This window comes from Jaculus jaculus, chromosome 7 (genome assembly GCF_020740685.1).
Source record: "Jaculus jaculus isolate mJacJac1 chromosome 7, mJacJac1.mat.Y.cur, whole genome shotgun sequence".
NCBI classification, from domain to species: domain Eukaryota; kingdom Metazoa; phylum Chordata; class Mammalia; order Rodentia; family Dipodidae; genus Jaculus; species Jaculus jaculus.
The window spans coordinates 154,230,519-154,248,111 of record NC_059108.1 but is presented as its reverse complement, the minus strand read 5'-3'; the positions used below and the strand labels follow the sequence as shown (position 1 = coordinate 154,248,111).

Below are 17,593 nucleotides of genomic sequence, written 5' to 3'. Positions count from 1 at the left end.
TTCACATCTCCCCAAGAAAAAAATTAATGCCAGCTCCTCACTCTATCCCCCACCCACAGGTCAGGAAGCTCTGCCTTAGGCCCCAAAACCCATAGAAGGGTTTACCAGGGACACGGGTGGTGGGGGGTAGAGGGGTGTGAAAGAAATGGAGCAGAAGCCACCCGGAGCCCCAGTAGCAGAAGCAGGGCCTGGGCCTGGAGCAGTGAAGCGGAAGGAGTAAGAAGCTAGCTGATCTTTCCAGAACATGCAGGCCATGTACTCCTGCAGGCCAAACCGGCGGCTCTCTCCCTTTCTGCACCACCCGATGGGGAGCAGCCAGGTTCACGACCAGCCTCCAAAGTCAAGGGCGATGGCCTCTCCTCCCAGGGGCTTCTGCAGCTTTTCTAGCCACAAGGCTAACAGCCCCACCGCCTGTACATGCATGCGTGTGACTACAGTGTGCTTGCCATCAGCACCTCAGAACACTGACACAACAGTCTCATGTCTACCCTGCCCTCCACCAGGCCAGTTCCAAGCCAAGGTGCTCTAAAAAATGAGGTCAGGCATGACAGCATCGAAGCCCAAAGGCACCAGAAGAACAGGAGGGAGCCCAGCAGAAGCTGGCCGCCACACTGCTTGCTTGCATCGGGAACTGATGCCCCATTTGTCCAGGTGCCTACGACAGTGTCAGTCTCCCGTGGTAGAGAAAGAACAAGCATTCCATTCTCCTGGGATGCGCCCAGCTCACACTTGCCAAGCCCAACACAGAAGGGCTATGGACTTAGGGTCCGACGCAAACAGGATTACCTTCAACCCTGGCTGGATGTCCCTTGCCCAGAATGGACATTAGCTGGACATTGAGGCAAAGAGAGAAAGGGGCAGCCAAGCAGACTTGTCCTCTGAAGGCCACTAGAGGCTCTCTCTGTCCACAGAGAACTAAGAAACAGACCCATCACCAGCTGCCTCTAAGCTCCATTCCCGGGGCTCCAGGGACCGGTGAGGGGTGGGGGGCAGCAAGCCAAGGCTGTGGGCATTCTGCAGTTCCCAGCTTTCCTCCCCGAAAAGGCTTAACAGCTTGAGCCAACAGTTTCCTTGCAAGGGACCCTGAGACAGTCGGTGACCAGAGAGACCCTGCCCCAGCCCCCCAGCCCCCACCCCACCTTCCCAGCCACCATGCGTTCGTGTCTGAGGACTTCATCTGCTGAGCTTCTGGTACACGGAAAAAGAGGGATGGACCCCTGGGAGAGGAGAGGAAATGTTTCTCCATCCTCTGTCCGAAGACTGGCCGAGTCTCCATCCCAGCATGCCTCAGGGCATGCCATTCCACATCACAATCACGACCGCTTGGATTCCAGAATCCCACAGGTCAGGGGGAAGAGAAAGAGGCCTCAGAGGAGCGTATGAATACAGGCCAGCCGGCATCCAAGTCAACACGCAGAGACATAGGAAGATTCAGACCCAACATTAACCATCCCGAGGCCTAATCTCAGGCTGGCCTCACTGCTGACCTCAGAACAACCCCGCTCTGGGGGCAGGAGGGTGATGAGATCTCATCAACCCGACGGCAGCAGCGGCCTACGCATGGGTACCGTGATTACAGATGCTGTCTGAGCCGCCATCAACCATGACACCTCGGCCACTTGTGCTAGAATCCTCACAAGCTCTGAAAGCTCTCCCTGCCGGGCTCCGCCTGCCACCCCTGCCCACAGCCCGCCCAAGCTGGGATGAACAAGGCCCCAGTTGCAGACCCCATCCGGAATCCCGATGTATCTGGGCTATTGACATCCACCAGCTGGCATTGCAGATGCTCCGGGCTCAGTGTGGAGAGCCTTCTAGACTTGAACCTTTTAGCTGGGATCTGCTGAATACCACAGAAGCAAAAGAAAAAGAATATGTCTATTAAGCTTCCAGTCCACAGACAGAAATGGGGGAGGTGCGGAAAGAAGGCAGATTCTTGCCCCCAATTCCAAGCGCAGCCTCCTTTTGCAACACCCGGCAAAGCGGGACTCAGCACTCCACAGAGCTAATGACGCAGCTGGCTTGGGTCACTGCTGGCTGCACTGCCCACGGTCCTCTCAAGAGATGGACAGATAATCGCATGGTGGTGCACCCACAGAGAGAAGTAGTACTCAGCGCATACAGCCATAGGCAAGAACATGGGCAGATCACACCAACATCGCAATGATCAAGGTCCAAGACATCACACTGCCCCATTCCACTTCATATCCGGGCCCAGAGGCAAAATGAATCTACAGCCAAAAAAAGAGATCTATTCAGAATAAAGGGTCCCTTGGCAGGATGGGAGATGTTGCTGAATGGGAGGAAGATGAAGCAACCTTCTAAAGCACTGGAAATCTATATGTGGGGGGCAATTACCTGAGTACACCCCATACCTAAAACCTGTTGTGCTTACACTTAAAATCGGTGAACTTTATACTTTATGTACATATATGAGACATGTGATATGTACGTAATAATTGAGAAGTTCAGGGCTGTAGGGATGGCTTAGCAGTTAAAGCTTTTGCCTGCAAAGCCAAAGGACCCAAGTTCAATTCCCCAGGACCCACGTTAGCCAGATGCACAAGGAGGCTCACGCGTCTGGAGTTCGTTTGTAGTGGCTGGAAGCCCTGGTGTGCCCATTCTCTCTCTTTCTCTCTCTCTCTCCCTGCCTCCCTCTTTCTCTGTCAAACAAATAAATAAATAAAAATTAGAAAAGAATACATCCATTTACTACATACAACAAAAATTTTTTAAAAGTTCATCTGTGAAATTTGCATACAATGAAATCAATTCATTCTAGAGCAAGCAAGAAGGAGAGAGAGAAAGAGACCCATTCATAAACTGCTACCCAACCTTGAAAGCAGGTCTCAAAGTGTCCCATTTCTGAGGAGCTCTCTCCCTCTGCTCTTCCTTCACAACAAACCATCTCTAATTTGTTGAACCAAGCTGTTAGGATGTGATCATTAAGTTCCTAGTGACTGCCTCAGACACACACACACACACACACACACACACACACACACCCCTGACAACCCAAAGTAGATGCTATCTCAACAAACACATGAATGCCCAAGTGCCCGCCCCCAAGTCAGATGCCTGTGCTTCTCGGGCAACAGGATCTGGGCACTGGGTTTGTCATCAAAAGGAGTCATTTTCAACATGCCACATCCTCCCTTCCCCCAGCCGCCCTCCTTGGACACAAGAACCACAGTAGCTAAACGGCAGAGGCGTCCACAGTACACTGTCTCCCACCCCCACCCTCAAGAGACTCCCTAATCTTTTCCAGGTCACCTTTGCCTACACTGTCCTTGCCCAACCTGAGCAGGTCCACGTGAGCTCCCAGGAAACGCTCTCTCAGGTGGAACGTTTAAACTGGACTGCTCCCCTCCCCCAGCCACCACCCTTGCCTGCTGGGGCTTCCTATTCTACTTACTGGCCAGGGGACATCCGCGCTCAAGCCCCTGTGGCCCAGCCCTCCCAGGGGGTTCCCGATCACCCCAACCTTGGACTCTATACACCTGCAAGCCTGCAGGGGAAGTGCCTAAAGAAACTTCCCCTGTGCAGGTATCAAGTGGGGGAAGAGAGGCCGGAAGTGGAGCTCTGTCCAGCCCAGCAAAGCCCCCGCCCCAGTGGAAGACAGGGGCCCTGGGGGGCATCCCACTGGGCTGGGGCACAAGTTATCAGGGTTACGGGGTTTTAATTTTACTCCAAGTATGTCGGTGCTGGCTAAGTTTGTACACTGAAAAAGAAAATCTTTGGAAAGATAGACTTCATAGGTGACACAGTCTTGGGGACCCTTGTAAGACAAGGACGCCCCAGGAGTGTCTCTTTCCCCCGGCCTAAGCTGCCTTGGGCGCGTGGGCTTCGGTCTCCGCTCCTGCTCAGGCTGCTGGGTGAAGGGGGGAAGGACTCCTGGCCCGCGGTGGACAGTCCGGCCCACCCCGCCCCACCCCGTCCGGAGCTCTCCGCGGCTCGGGCCCACCCGGTGCGGCGCCGCCCCTCACTCCCCTTCCCGGGTCTCCGAGGTCCTTGGAAAAGTGCGCCAACTCGCCGCGCACACGCACGCGTACTTGCACGTTCTTCCCTCCCGGACCCGGGCCGCCGCCCCCCGCCCCCCGCCACCCCACGGGCAGGCAGTCCGCGTCCAAACTTCTGCAAACTCCGCGGCGGCGGCGGGAGAGGGGGGGGTGCCGGCCCCCCGAACCAGGCTGGGGAGCCCACGCGCACGCGCGGACACACTCACACACTCACACTCACACGCACGCACGTGCGCCGCCCCACCCCCTGGGCCACCCCGGGGCCGCGAGGCCGGCGACCCTCCACCCCGGGCCCTGCGCCCCCACCCCGCGGCAGGGCCCCGGCGAGGCGCGGGGGGCGGGGGCCGCGTTACCTTGCAGGTTCTGCACGCGGATGTCGCTGATCTGCCCGATGAGCTCCTCGCGCTGGAACCAGTCCCATTCCTGCGCAGCCATGAAGCGCGCGCGGCGGGCCGGGGCGCGGGCGGGCGGGCGACGGCGAGGGCGCCGCGGGCCTGGGCGGGCGGGCTCGATCGGGGCCGCCCCCGCCGCGGACGGACGGGCGGACGGGCGCGGGCGGCGGAGCGGGGCGCCCGGCGCGCGCTCACTGCCCCGTCGGGGGCGGGGGCCCCGGGCCGGGGAGGGAGGAGGGCGGGGCGGGGCGGGAGGAGCTGGCCCAGGGATCGCTCTCTCTCTTTATTATTTTTTTTCTTGTCGAGGTGCGTGTTGGATTGTTTGGTCGTAAAGGGATGGTGATGAGGCGCGGGGCCGCAGCCCCCCTCCCCCCAGATTGTGATGTCTCCAGGTGAGGTGGGCCGGGTGACGCAAACCACCCCGTGCGCCCCTCCCCCCGTCCCAGAAGGAGGCTTGCCCCTTACTCATCCGTGGTGGTTACGACCCCCCCTCCCCAGGTCTGTGCCGGTCCTTTCTTCCAAAGACAGTCCAGGCCCCTCGTCCAGTCCTGACGCCACTGAGACTGGGAGAATGGCATGTGGGCTAAATAGTGGCGGGGGAGGGGTGCTTTGGGAGGAAGGAACTCCTTCCTTGAATGACCTGAGTCTTGAACCCAGGTTCTGTCCAGGAGGCATAAGAAACAGCTCCTCTCCCAGGAGTGGGCACTTCTGGAGTCCTGGCCACTGAGTCTCCAAGTGACCTTCTAGCGTTTTTATTGAAAAGGACAGGCCTTTCTGGTCCCTCTTCTGGACCCTGGGTCTTCTCACCCAAGAACTTGTTTGGGGCCGAGAGCTCCTGTACACCCACAGCCAGGGGTCCTGTAGCTTCCTTAGCCGGCGGGAAGAGCCCGGCCCTGCATCTTGAAATTTGCTCAAGGCTGAGCAATGACAGGGGTGCCGGGCCCTAGCTTCCTACTCCAAACCTCTGTCCCTTTCTGGACAGTTGAGGCCATCCAGAAAGCGGCTTTCAAGGTGGAGTATGCCAAGAGAAAGAAAATGGGTTGGCACTCCCTGGGCATTCAGGCATCCTAGGCCCACTGGTCATTGTCATGCACAAGGGAAGGCCAGCAGTCAAGCAGGGCTGGAGGCCCTTCCATGAACATACCTGTGTCCCCAAGAGGAGTATACCGTGAAGGAGTGAGCGACCGGTCATTCATCGCTAACGTGATAACCAGATAGTGGAGAATGACAGATCAAAGTCAACTCCAGAGGAGAGAAAATTGGCTTGGGTAAGGAACCAGGGAGGAGGTGGAGGTGAGCAAGGGTCCCCAAGTGCTGATCTTGGGAGCTGAGGCTGAAGGAGAAAGATGGCCTCCCTAGAACCAGGTGTCTGCATGGCTGCCTGGATGTAAGTCCTGGGGCCTGAGACATGATCATCTTGTTCCTGCCTTGATTCATGTTATGGTCACCTCACACTCCAGGGAGCAGGTCTGTTCCTTCCTCCCACAAAGCCTAGCTGGTGGTTACTAGGCATCACCTCAGTGGCCCATTTGAGGCCATCAGATGTTAATTCATTTTCTCGAGTTGCTGCTGCAGGCAGGAATTGGGCTGAAAATCTTTTTTTTTTTTTTCACAAAGCAAATTTCTGGGAAAATATACTTAATCTCTACCACGAGATAGATGGTCTGGAACTTGGCATGGAGCAGCTGTTTGTTAAGACAAAGATAACTGTTCTTGAGAATGGGCCGGAGGAGGCAAGATCACCTTTAATTGAATCCCAACTGTGTACCGGATGTTGGACCAACAGCTTAAATAACTGCTTTGCTTTGTATCAAAATGGAAGGAATTTTAGGTGGTTTCCAAGTGGCCTAGAAGCCAGCACTGACTATGAGCTGACCTCTACAATGTATTTGGATATCCAGTGAACTAATGTGGCCCCTTCAGGGTCTCTGAGCCCCTTAGGAGCTCACAGTATCTCTAGCCTGGTTGCCATGTCAGACCCTCATATGTCAATTACATGTATCCACTCTTTGGTCCTCACCACCCCCAGTGCTATGGTTTGCATGTGGTTTGTCCCCATGGGTTCATGTGCTGGAAGCATGGTCCCTAGGGTGGCAATGAGAGCTAGTGGGAACCTTAAGAGTTGTGATATAGGGGCTGGAGAGATGGCTCAGCAGTTAAGGCTCTTGCCTGCAAAGCCTAATGACCCCGGGCCAGTTCCCCAGTACCCATGTAAAACCAGATGCACAAAGTGGCACATGTGCCCATTCTGTTCCCTCCCTCCCTCCCTCCCTCCCTCTCTCTCTCTCTCTCCCCCCCCCCCTCTTGTTCCTTGCAAATAAATAAGTAAATAAGTTTTCAAAAAGAGTTGTGATATAGATCTTGCTGGGTATGTTCCTTGGAAAAGATTAAGGAAGTTCTCACCGGACCCTGGCTGTCTTCACAGGAGCAAGTCATTATAAAAGAGCAAGCGGGCTGGGGGCACAGCTGAGTGGTAGAGCGCTTGCATACCATGCGCAGGGCCTGGCTTCCAGCCACAGCACCACTGAACACATAAAATCATGCAAGAATGGCCCCTCCCCCTCTGGCTCTCTGGCTCTCTGGCTTACACGGAATCTGTCAGAGTCTCACACATTATCTATCTACTATGATGAGACATAGCCTTGCCACAACTAATTTTAGGCTGTTGGGATTTTCATCCTCCTAAACTGTGAGCTAATGCACACCTATGCACACCATGGCCTCCAGGCCTTTGCCTCTTGCTGTCTATGAAATCATCCTCTACTCCCACGCTCTCCCTTACCCACCTTAACAGCTCCTTAGTTCCACCTCAAGAGAACCGTCTGTGCCCCTACCCCACAACACAGACCAGCTGAGTGCCTGCCTGGTGCCAGCCCCATAGCATTGGGCACAGTCTCGTGAACCCCAACGCAGTGTCAGGATGTTTGCTGGATGGTTTTCCCCAGTGGACTGAGATTCCAGAGAACGAAGCCATTCTTGCTCATTTCTCCACGGAGCACAGGGCCTGGCACAGAGGAACGTCCCCATATGGAACAAGTAGAGGAATGAATGGCTCCTATTGTGAGCGTGAACTTGGAAAGCAGAGAGCTGACATGACCAACAGCTGACCCTCATGTCCAGGCCCAAGCAAACTTCTGTGGGGGGTGACGATCAAGAAATGTTTGCATATCTGCAGTGAGCAAAGTCCACACTGTGGAAAAGTAGGCAAATGTGGAAATAAGGCATCAATTTCGTTGGCATAGACAGCCTTCAGGGCGGGTGTGGGGCATCCAGCGGGTAATGGGCATTTGACATCTTGCATGAATGAATAATACCCTTTTTCTTGTCGACTTTTTTGGGGGAAGGAAAAGTACTCTGCCTGAAGGCTGGCTTGCCATGAAGTTTCCAGCTACTGATTATATAGAAGCTGCCAGATTTGCCCAGAATCATGGTCAATGTTTAAAATCAATTTCTGCCCAGTGAAAGGACTTGAGACTGGAGAATTGCAGAGTCCTTGAACTGACCCTCTAGTAGCCCCAAATCTGTCCCATAAGGACTTTCAACACACCTGGCCCAGAGACCTCCCTGCCTCTGGTATTTGGGTACTGATGAATTCAGGCACAAAGGCCAGAGACACAGGTTCCTATCTGTGCCTCTCAGCTCACATGACAGGGATGTGAGTTCCAGAAAGGAAAGGAACAAGGTCACTAAGGGCTATACTCCCAGAAAGAGTGGGAGGGACCTCGGCCAGAAGAGCACTGCCGTCTCTAGAAACCTCGATCCCCCTGCACTAGCTTTTCGTGGCTGTGACAGTATATCCAGGAGAAACAAGAGTGGAAGGGTTTGTTTTGACTCATGGTTTCAGAGGTTTAGCCTCATCGTCAGCTTCCTGAGGTGACACAGAGACATCACAGTGGAAGGGTGTGACAGAGGAAAGCTTCTCACCGCATGGTGGCCAGGAAGCAGAGAGACAGCTGGGAGAAAGGAACCTGAGACAAGGTATATCGGGGGCATGGCCCCAGTGACCCACTTTGTCCAGGCCCATCTTCTTCCCTCCCACTCCCAGTAATGCCATCATATGATGACTCCATCAAAGGATGTATCATTCGGTTAGGCCAAAGTCTTCAAGATCCAATCATCTCAAAGCCCACCAGCTGGCAACCAAGCCTTTGACACCAAGCCCTTGGACACTTCACATCCAAACCACAACAGGCTCTTTTGTGTCTCCAGTCCCCAGGGTTGGGACAGCCTTCCTCAGCGTGCTTATCATCCATCACAGGGACGTCGAAGATCAATGAGGCACAGGTCATTTTTAGAGGAAATTTGAAAGTGCTAAGTAGCCTACCCAAAGCCACACGCTGAGGGTTACCTCCTCCTGTAGCCCTCATAGTCAGCTGACAGCTGTCCCATGACTGGACAAGGACGTGGGCTATGGGCCACACTGACGCTTGGCCATGTGGGATTAGTCATGTGTATTGGGCAGACATAGATGAAGTTTTCAAAAGTCTTACCTCCATCAGAACTGTAGGACTCATCAGCATACTAAGACCTAAGGAACCTGGGGTAGCAGTGCCCCCACCCCCATTATGCCAGAACTCTAGAAACTGAGGTAGAAGGCCGTGAGTTTGAGGTCAGCCTCACCTATGTAGGAAAACCCTAGTAAAACAATTAATTTAGCCAGGTGTGGCGGGGCATGCCTTTAATCCCAGCACTTGGAAAGCAGAGGTAAGAGGATTGCTGTTAGTTCAAGGCCAGCCTGAGACTACAGAGTGAATTCCAGGTCAGCATGTACTAGAGCAAGACCCTACTTCAAAAAGCCAAAAAAAAAAGAAAGAAAGAAAAGAAAAAATGAATTGAGGGCTGGAGAGATAGGCCTCTTTCAGCCTCTGTCCTGCAAAGCCCAACAACTCTGGTTCAGTTCTGTTGTACCCATGTAAATTTAGATGCACAAAATGGCTCATGCATCCAGACGCCCTGATGTGCCCATTCTCTCTCTCCCTCTCTCTCCAAATAAATAAAATGTAAAATCTTTAATTAAAAAAAAAACTTTAGGACTTCCAAATGATGTCCAATTAAGTGGTTCTATTGGACCCCAGCTATTTTGACCAGTAATTGTCCTTCAGATAGACCAAGGCATCTCCTGGGCATCTGCACTATGATGTCACCAGGCTGCATTGTATCATAAGGAGCCCTGGCTTCATTTATTCATGCCGTAAACATTGGCTGAGTATGCACTCACACCCTGCCCCCGAGCACCCGAGGCCTGGCTCCCAAGTTTGATTAGTAAGAAACCTTTGAAGGGTGAACGGGTTCTAGTTGTCCCTGTGGTTTAGGTGTGGAAAATGTCTTGAGAAGTGTGAGGCAAAATGTTGGGGAGGAGCAAGTCTGGGTGGTTGAGTGGGTGGCAGCCAACACCAAGCAGTGGAGATGGACTCGCCAGCTCGACAGATGGTCGACATGACAGTGCCAGGTGGCTGGCTGAGGAGCTGTGGAGCGCCATGGCCATACGCTTCTGCTTCCTGTCCGCTGTCTGTCAAAGCCACCCTGGTAGTCATCTTTTCGTTACTGTAACAAATGCCAGAACAAATCACCTTACAAAGAGAAAAGGCTGCTTTGGGTCATGGTTTGGGGTGGGGGTTTACATCTGACCCATTCAGCCTGAAGCTTTGGGCAAGACACCTCAGTGTGGTGGGTAGCTATGCCCGGCACAGCAAGACCAGGAACTGCGAGAGGAAGGAGTCTGAGCCTATTCTCCCCTTCGAGGTCACGCCCGCCAACCCCCTCCCAGTGATCTAAATGCCTCTCACCAGGTCCTGTCTCTTAAAGGTTCACAACATCCCAAGAATGGAGACTAAGTCTTTACCACACAGACCTTTGGAGGATGCTGAAAATCCAAACTGTACCACTCAGTTTCCCTCAGACTCCTGGAGAATGCCCAGTTTATCACAAAGCAGAGTCCAGCAGCTCACTGGGTACACAGTAGGAGCTCTCAATAAGTGATAGTCGCATGCATAAATAAACAAATTATGGGGCTGGAAAGATGGCTTAGCGGTTAAGGCACATGCTTGTGAAGCCTAAGGACCCAGGTTCAATTGTCCACGTGTTTGGAGTTCGTTTGCAATGGCTAGAGGCCCTGGCACACTCATTCTCTCACACACACACTCTCTCTCTCTCTCTGTCTCTAATAAAAATTTTAAAAAGGAGACAAATTAAAAAAATAAATAAGCCAGGCATGGTGGCACATGCCTTTAATCCAAACACTTGGGAGGCAGAAGTAGGAGGATTGCCGTGAGTTTGAGGCCACCCTGAGACTACATAGTGAATTCCAGGTCAGCCTGAGCTAGAGTGAGACTCTACCTCAAAACAGCAAAATAAATAAATAAACAAATTACTTTTACGCTTTATTAAGTAGAAACTCCTGACTGCAGGCTGGGGAGGTGGCGCAGTGGGCAAGAGCATGTGCTGCACAAACACGGAGGCCCGAGAGAGCCCAATCTTGCTCCACATAAAGGGCAGGTGTGGCCATGCGCACCTGCAAGCCCAGACCTGTTGGGACCAGAGACCCACTGGGGCCGCTGACCAGCCAGTCTGACTAAAAATGTCAGCTCCGGGTCAGCGAGACTCCATCTCAAGGAAAGGCATATAGGTGACAGAGAAGGACACCTAATGTCTTCCTCTGGCCTTTGTATGTGTGTGCATGGGTGTGTGCATCTAAACACACACATGCATATACCACACATGCATGCTGCACACACACACACACACACACACACATGCATGCCACAAAAATATGTGACTGCAGGTCTCATTGTGCCCAAGGACCCTAAGAAGAATCAGGGTCTCTCCTTTGGGTCCTGAGGGTGCCAGATCAGCCTGTCTACTGATCTTTTTCCTGGAAGACTTTCCCTGCCACTTTCTACCTTTCTCCAGGAATCCCATGGGAGGTGTCCCGAAGGCTGTGGCTGAGGGACGCTGGGACAGAATCTAGGAACCAGCGGCAGGATGGAGGGTGTGACAAGAGGTCCGCAGCAGACAGCCTGCCTTGGCCGGTTATCCGTGGGCGACCTCACGCAAGCTCTCAACCTCCCCAGCCGTCTCTGCTGTCAGCTGTGGCCCGCCGTCTCAGCTGACAGGCCTGTGGAAGGCCCAGCCACCCCCGTTGGTAGCACTGGGGCTGGGGAGATGGCTCAGTGGTAAAGGCATGGAGGGGAAGGTCCTAAGGCTTCTTCAGCACAAAGTGAACCACACCTGGAAGACAAAACTGGCCCCAAGTTAAGGAAGTTACCTGTAATGTGTACAGTTAGTGCATTCTCTGAGATTTTATTAGTTTTTTTGGTATGTGGAGGTATTTGTGGGTGGTTAAAAAACAAAAATCTGCTTTGCTAGGTAGACAGTACCGGATGCCCTCATTTCCACAAATAAAACCCTTCATTTCTCTCAGGTTTGAGTAGTCAAAGGCTGCTTCCCTGGAGACAGTGCAGCTATTTTTTTTTTTTTAGTAGACATTAGAACTCTATTTATGGAGAGAACATTTTCCAGAAAAGCTAATGATAACCCTCCCCCCGCCCCATAAAGATTACGACATGAGCCTCAAGAAATATTGAGAGAGGACACCGCAGAGAATCACCCAGGCCAGGTGTTCACACCAACATTTCAGAAACAAATGGATTTAAAAAATTAAAAAGCAAAAGCAAAATTTTCTGCTGAGGATCCTCATGGCTCAAATCTTAGCCCTCAGTCTCTAGAAGTGAGCTCTCCGGGCCCATCAACCGACTTTATTGCTTGTTTCATTATGTGTCTAGTCCTATGATCTCCAGATGCAGCCGGCATCTAGAACCCACCATTGCCCAAGCACCCTGTCAGGGACATTTAGGATCAGATAATCCTCTCAGCAACCCTTTCTGGGAAGGCACTATTATAGTCCAGATTTTAGTGATAAAAGAAAGAAAAATTTAACATTCCTCAAGGTTACCTGGGTTGTAGTTTGACCAAGAAGAAATTCCAGCCCAGATATTGGTTCAGACACTGGCCTGATGCCTGATTTTTTTTTTTTTCTTTCCATATCAACAGCCTGTTCAGGTTTGAACCAGGCAGGTTCTTACATGGGGCTGTGGACCAAAACAGAAACTCAACATGCTGAAAAGTGCTTTTGCCTATTCTTGGCCCTTGGCCAACAAGACCACCAGGGTAAGTTCATCTCCAAGTCAGAAGCAAAAAGTCTCTGTAGGCCCCCCTCTTTAAGGTCCCTACTTCTGATGTCTGATGTCCCCACTTCTGATGGTAGCATATCTTTGTGAGAAAGCCTCAGTGTGGCCCGTGTAGAGAGGACAGCCACGCATTGCATAACGATGGGCTACAGGATGCATTCTGGTGGGTGCATTGTTGGACAATTTCATCATTGTGTGAGCATCCTAATGTGTACTTACAGTAAGGGGCTATGATGTCAGTAGGTAGTAGATTCCTATAGGACCGTCACTGTCCGTGTGGTTTATTCTGTGGCTGTCTTTTTATGTTCCATGCTGTGCAGGTGGATTCACATGTATTCCAAATGGGGAAAGGCAAAACCTTCATCCAAGGTGGCAACAAGTCCCATCCACTTAATGTGATGAAAATCTCTCCATATTTCCTTATATCCCATGGTGACCCAACCCTTGCAGACTGTTCCTCGCAGGTTGTTGGAGACTCACTGCCCTCCCTTTGAACCTGTTCTGGATCCCCTGGCTTGAGGAAGAAAACATGGTAGCCATGGTGATGTTGCAAGGCCAGGCCATGGTGCGCTGAACACCTTTGTCCAGCCTCAGCCCAGTGCTTGTTTATTTGTTTACTTGGGCTGGGCTTTCAGAGCTAGGGTCTCACTCTAGCCCAGGAGGATCTGGAATTCACTATGGAGTCTCAGGCTGGCCTCCAATTGATAGTGATCCTTCAACCTCTGCCTCCCAAGTGCTGGGATTAAAGGCATGCACCACCACGCCCGGCTTTGTCTATCCTCTTTGCACACTGGATCCACGTAGGACAGCCACCATCCATTCATAAGTCTGCACCTGCATGCTAGGACAAAGCCGGGCCTACCCGCTAGGTACAGGTGAGCTGAATGGAAGGAAAGATCTATACCCCACTGCCCAGCTACTGTAGCCACATCGCCAGGAGCCAGGAAGATATGGGAGAAGCATTTTGGATCAGAGCTCGCTTGGCCTAGCTGAGGTTGTGGAGGGCTCCAGCCTCTGTCATCACCTAACTGTACAGGAGACTCCACCCACCACCATGGAACAAAACCTACTGCTGCTTTAAACCACTAAACTGCGTCACATGATGCTATATACAAAGAACCCCACCAACTCTCTCTGTCCCCATAGCATCTTGGTCCTGGCTATAGCCATCTCTGTCCACACCACCCCTGCCTGCCTGTGTCCTTGTCCCCAAGATGGCCTCCCACCTCCCATACCCCAGAGTGACTTTATTTTTATTTATTTTTCTTTCCTTCTTTTTTTCTTTCTTCTGAGGAAGAGTCTCACTCTAGCCCAGGCTGATTTGGAATTCACTATGGAGTCTCAGGGTGGCCTCGAACTCATGGCGATCCTCCTACCTCTGCCTCCCAAGAGCTGGGATTAAAGGCGTGCACCACCATACCTGGCTATTTTTATTTATGAGGGAGGGGAGAGAGAGAGAGAGAAAGAAAGAAAGGAAGGAAGGAAGGAAGGAAGGAAGGAAGGAAGGAAGGAAGGAAGGACACATTAGGGCCTCTAGCCACTGCAACCGAACTCCAGATGCATGTGCCACCATGCTCTGCCATTACATGGGTTCTAGAGAATCCAACCTGGGTCCTTAGGCTTCACAGGCAAGTGCCTTAGCCACTAAGCCATGTCTCTAGCTCCCCAGAGTTACTTTAAACATCATCACAGCAGACCGCTCCCCAGTTTCTTTGGCATGTCCACAGGATTACCCACTTTTCTGAGCTTTGCCATGTGACTTATTCTGGCCCATGGATGTTAGCAAATGCGACCCACCGCTGCTTGAATAACATTCCTGAATTCAGGTGTTGTTATCTGTTGTGGCACTTGAAATTCTGAAACCACGGTGTGAGGAGCCCTGGTGAGCTGGCCACAGAGGCCATGTGAAGGTGCTCAAGCAATGGTGTGCCAACTGTCACCCATGAGGCATATCGGACAGGTCATCCAGCCCACCCAAGGTGTGTGAGGCCGCGTCATCCCATCTGCATTGGCTGATCCAGGGTGAGGACTCGCCGAGAACCGGTACTCCAGAAGACAACTTCCCTCACACGCACCCCACTTCCTTGCTTCGGCATGCACCCAAGGGTGCTGGTGGCAGAAAGTGAGCCCGGTCCTGTATCTGGCCGTTGGGAGCTCATTACGGGAGGGGACCATGTGGCTGAGCGAGGGTCTACCAGATTTCCCAGAGCATTCAGAATTTAGGGCCTCAGCTCCAGGAGAAATGAATGGATTCTGGTTCTTTGCCCAACCATCGTCCCGTGTACTGAAATGGGCTCTGCTGGCTGCTGGACCCCAGGCCTGTGCGGAGACAGAAGTCACCACTCAGTGGTAAAGTTGATTTTACTCCACATATCAGCCACTGGTATGGGGGATAGGAATGTAGACATCTTGAGAAAGCGTGGATGACTTTCTGCTGAGGCCATTTGGCCAAACCTTGATCATGCCGCTCCGGTGACATTGATGCCTGTCCTAATTGGCCGAGGTGTTTCTTCGCTGCGGCTAGATGCAGTGGCAGGGCCCCCGTGAGGAGGCAGAGGCCTTGCTAATTCTCCTCATGGCTGTTCCTCAGCCCAGGGGTTTCCAGCAGCCCCTACCTGGCAGGAGGCCTCTTCCTGAGGTGGGCTGACATAAAAAGCCCGGGAGCCCAGATGGCTCCACACACTGCTTGAGTTTCCTTTGATTTTGCATGTCTCCAGCCCTCAGAACCACTCCTTTTCAAGACTAGCAAAAATTAAACCCTTATACCTGTCGGGCAGAACGACAGGGAGGCCGTGGCCCAGCATCTGGTGCCTTGCTCAGCCTCAAAGCGCCTCAAGAAAATCCACATAAGACTCAAAAGAAAAGCAGAACCATGTGTGGAGCAAAAATACCCACGGAGGAGCATCCCAGGAGCCGGCGGAGGGAGCCGGCGGGGACACTCGGGCGCCCTGGCCTGTGACCGCTCCGAGACTCTAGGGCCAGCGGGGCAGCCGAGCCGGACCTGCCGTGTGCATGGAGGGGGCAGAGGATGAAGCGCTCACGAGTTCTGGAAGTCTCCCTCCCCCTGCTTTGGAAGGCCACCTCACGCGTACGCACACGAGGGGCCATAGGTATCCCCGTCCACCCAGGGAAACTGTCACCAAGCGGCGGCGTCCTACAGGCGGCTGCTGCCGCCCTGCGCCAAGCACACCCTCACCTGCGGCTGAGCCGCGTTCTCGTGGAGGGCAGCCGCGCCCCATGTCACCGAGCTGGTTTACTTCCTAACAGCGCCATATTGAGCAAACCCAGGCATGCTGAGAGGGAACATGTCCTCCGCAGCCCCTGCAGGGACGGAGGCAGCGGAGGCCGAAGGCGACAGAGGCTGAGGGGCGTCATGGAGCCTGAGGAAGGAGCGCAGTCCATTGCCTTGGGGGGCCGGGGAGAGTCACTTTCTTTAAGAACCTCATTCAGGGGCTGGAGAGATGGCTTAGCAGTTAACGCACTTGCCTGCAAAGCCAAAGGACCCAGGTTTGACTCCCCAGGACCCACATAAGCCAGATGCACAAGGGGGCGCACGCATCTGGAGTTCGTCTGCAGTGTCTGGACGCCCTGGCGAGCCCATTCTCTCTCTCTCTACGGGCCTGTCTCTCTATCTCTCTCTCTCTCTCTCTACCTGCCTACTTCTGTATCTCTCTCTCAAATAAGTAAATAAAAATAAAATATTTTGAAGAACCTCGTTCAGTTACCCCCAAGGCAAGGCAGAGAGGGGCTCCCACACCAGCAGGGCCCTTCAGCTAGTCTCAAGACCCTACTTCTCTCACAGTTGGCCTGTGTGCTGTGACCTTCCTGCAGTCTGAACCCAAGGCCCAGAGGACCGCCACCCATCTCTGCCAGGACACAGAGCCCATGGTCCTGACTGGTCTCTGGAGCTCACCTCCCCTCATCCATGTTTCAAGGATCTCTGTTTCCTCTTTGCCCAGAAATTGTCCCCAGATCACCCTGTGCTCGTCTCTGGGCTGCTAATCTGTTCTGAAGTCTGAACTGTGGTGGGTAGAGATGTTCCCACCAGCGCTGCTGTGGACCACTCTCACCCGACTGTCAAACGCACGCCCCTGGGCAGTGGGGGTGGGGGAGACTGGCAGTCCTTTTGGTAATAGCCATAACTGTGGCCAATTTCAGTAATTTCAGAATTACCAGGGAATTCCAGCCTGTCATAGCTGCTCCTTCGTACTGCCTTTGATCTCCACCACTCTGTGCGACACAAAATACTGTTTTCATCTTCAATTACTCCAAGGGACAGAGTGGCCTTGACCTTGCTACCAGATGTCCTCAGCCCACGCGGGGCAGCAGCTGTCATAGAGGAAGTCCAGGCCCTGGCGAGGGACGTTTCCCTCGGCCCATTCTGGAGGCTGAGGCGCTGAAAACCTAAGTGATACTGTGAACATGGAACCCAGTGCCAAGGGCCAGCCCGAATTAGTAAATTCTGACCAAGGCAGGTTGCTGGGTCTCTTTCCTATGCCAGCATACCTCCTATGGAAGCTTACAACTCTTCTGCCAGGACATCCTTCTCTCTCATTTTAATGGATGCGTATCCTGAAGCCCAGAAAGTCAGGTGAAGGCATGCCCTTGGATAGAGGGGGAGGTTCAGAGGCCCTGCCTACTTTCCTGCTTCAGGCTCAGAGATTATTGTTTTAAATATTTATTTTTTAAATATATTTAGATTTATTTATTTGAGTGTGTGTGGGGGGGGGAGAGAGAGACTATTTGGGTGTGTCAGGGCCTACAGCCTTTGCAAATGAACTCCAGATGCATGCACTACCTTGTGCATCTGGCTTACGTGGGTCCTGGGGAATGGAATCTGGGTCCTTTGACTTTGTAGGCAAGTGCCTTAACCTCTAAGCCATCTCCCCAGCCCTCGGAGCTTATTCTTAAGGTACTGGGAATTGAACCCAGGTCCTTGTGCATGCTAGGCAACCTACTCTACTACCCAAATATATATCCAAGTCCTTTTCTTACTTAA

The 17,593-nt window shown here is 52.9% G+C and overlaps 1 protein-coding gene and 1 long non-coding RNA gene across 6 annotated transcripts in view; one reads left to right on the top strand and one right to left on the bottom strand.

Moving 5' to 3' along the window:
- The window catches only part of Clmn (calmin), a 105,169-nt gene extending 100,691 nt beyond the window's left edge, over positions 1-4,478 (bottom strand). For all 5 annotated transcript variants that reach the window (XM_004665550.2, XM_045154154.1, XM_045154155.1 and 2 more), the window contains exon 1: positions 4,370-4,478. In XM_004665550.2, the coding sequence (XP_004665607.2) occupies positions 4,370-4,451 (82 nt within the window). In that variant the 5' untranslated portion in view covers positions 4,452-4,478. The remainder of the gene's footprint in view (positions 1-4,369) is intronic.
- LOC123462090 lies at positions 3,420-6,658 on the top strand. Its single transcript, XR_006638109.1, has 5 exons — positions 3,420-3,543; positions 4,715-4,800; positions 5,391-5,419; positions 5,506-5,676; positions 6,026-6,658. It is a non-coding gene; the product is annotated as an uncharacterized LOC123462090 (long non-coding RNA).
- The last annotated feature ends 10,935 nt before the right edge of the window (positions 6,659-17,593 follow it).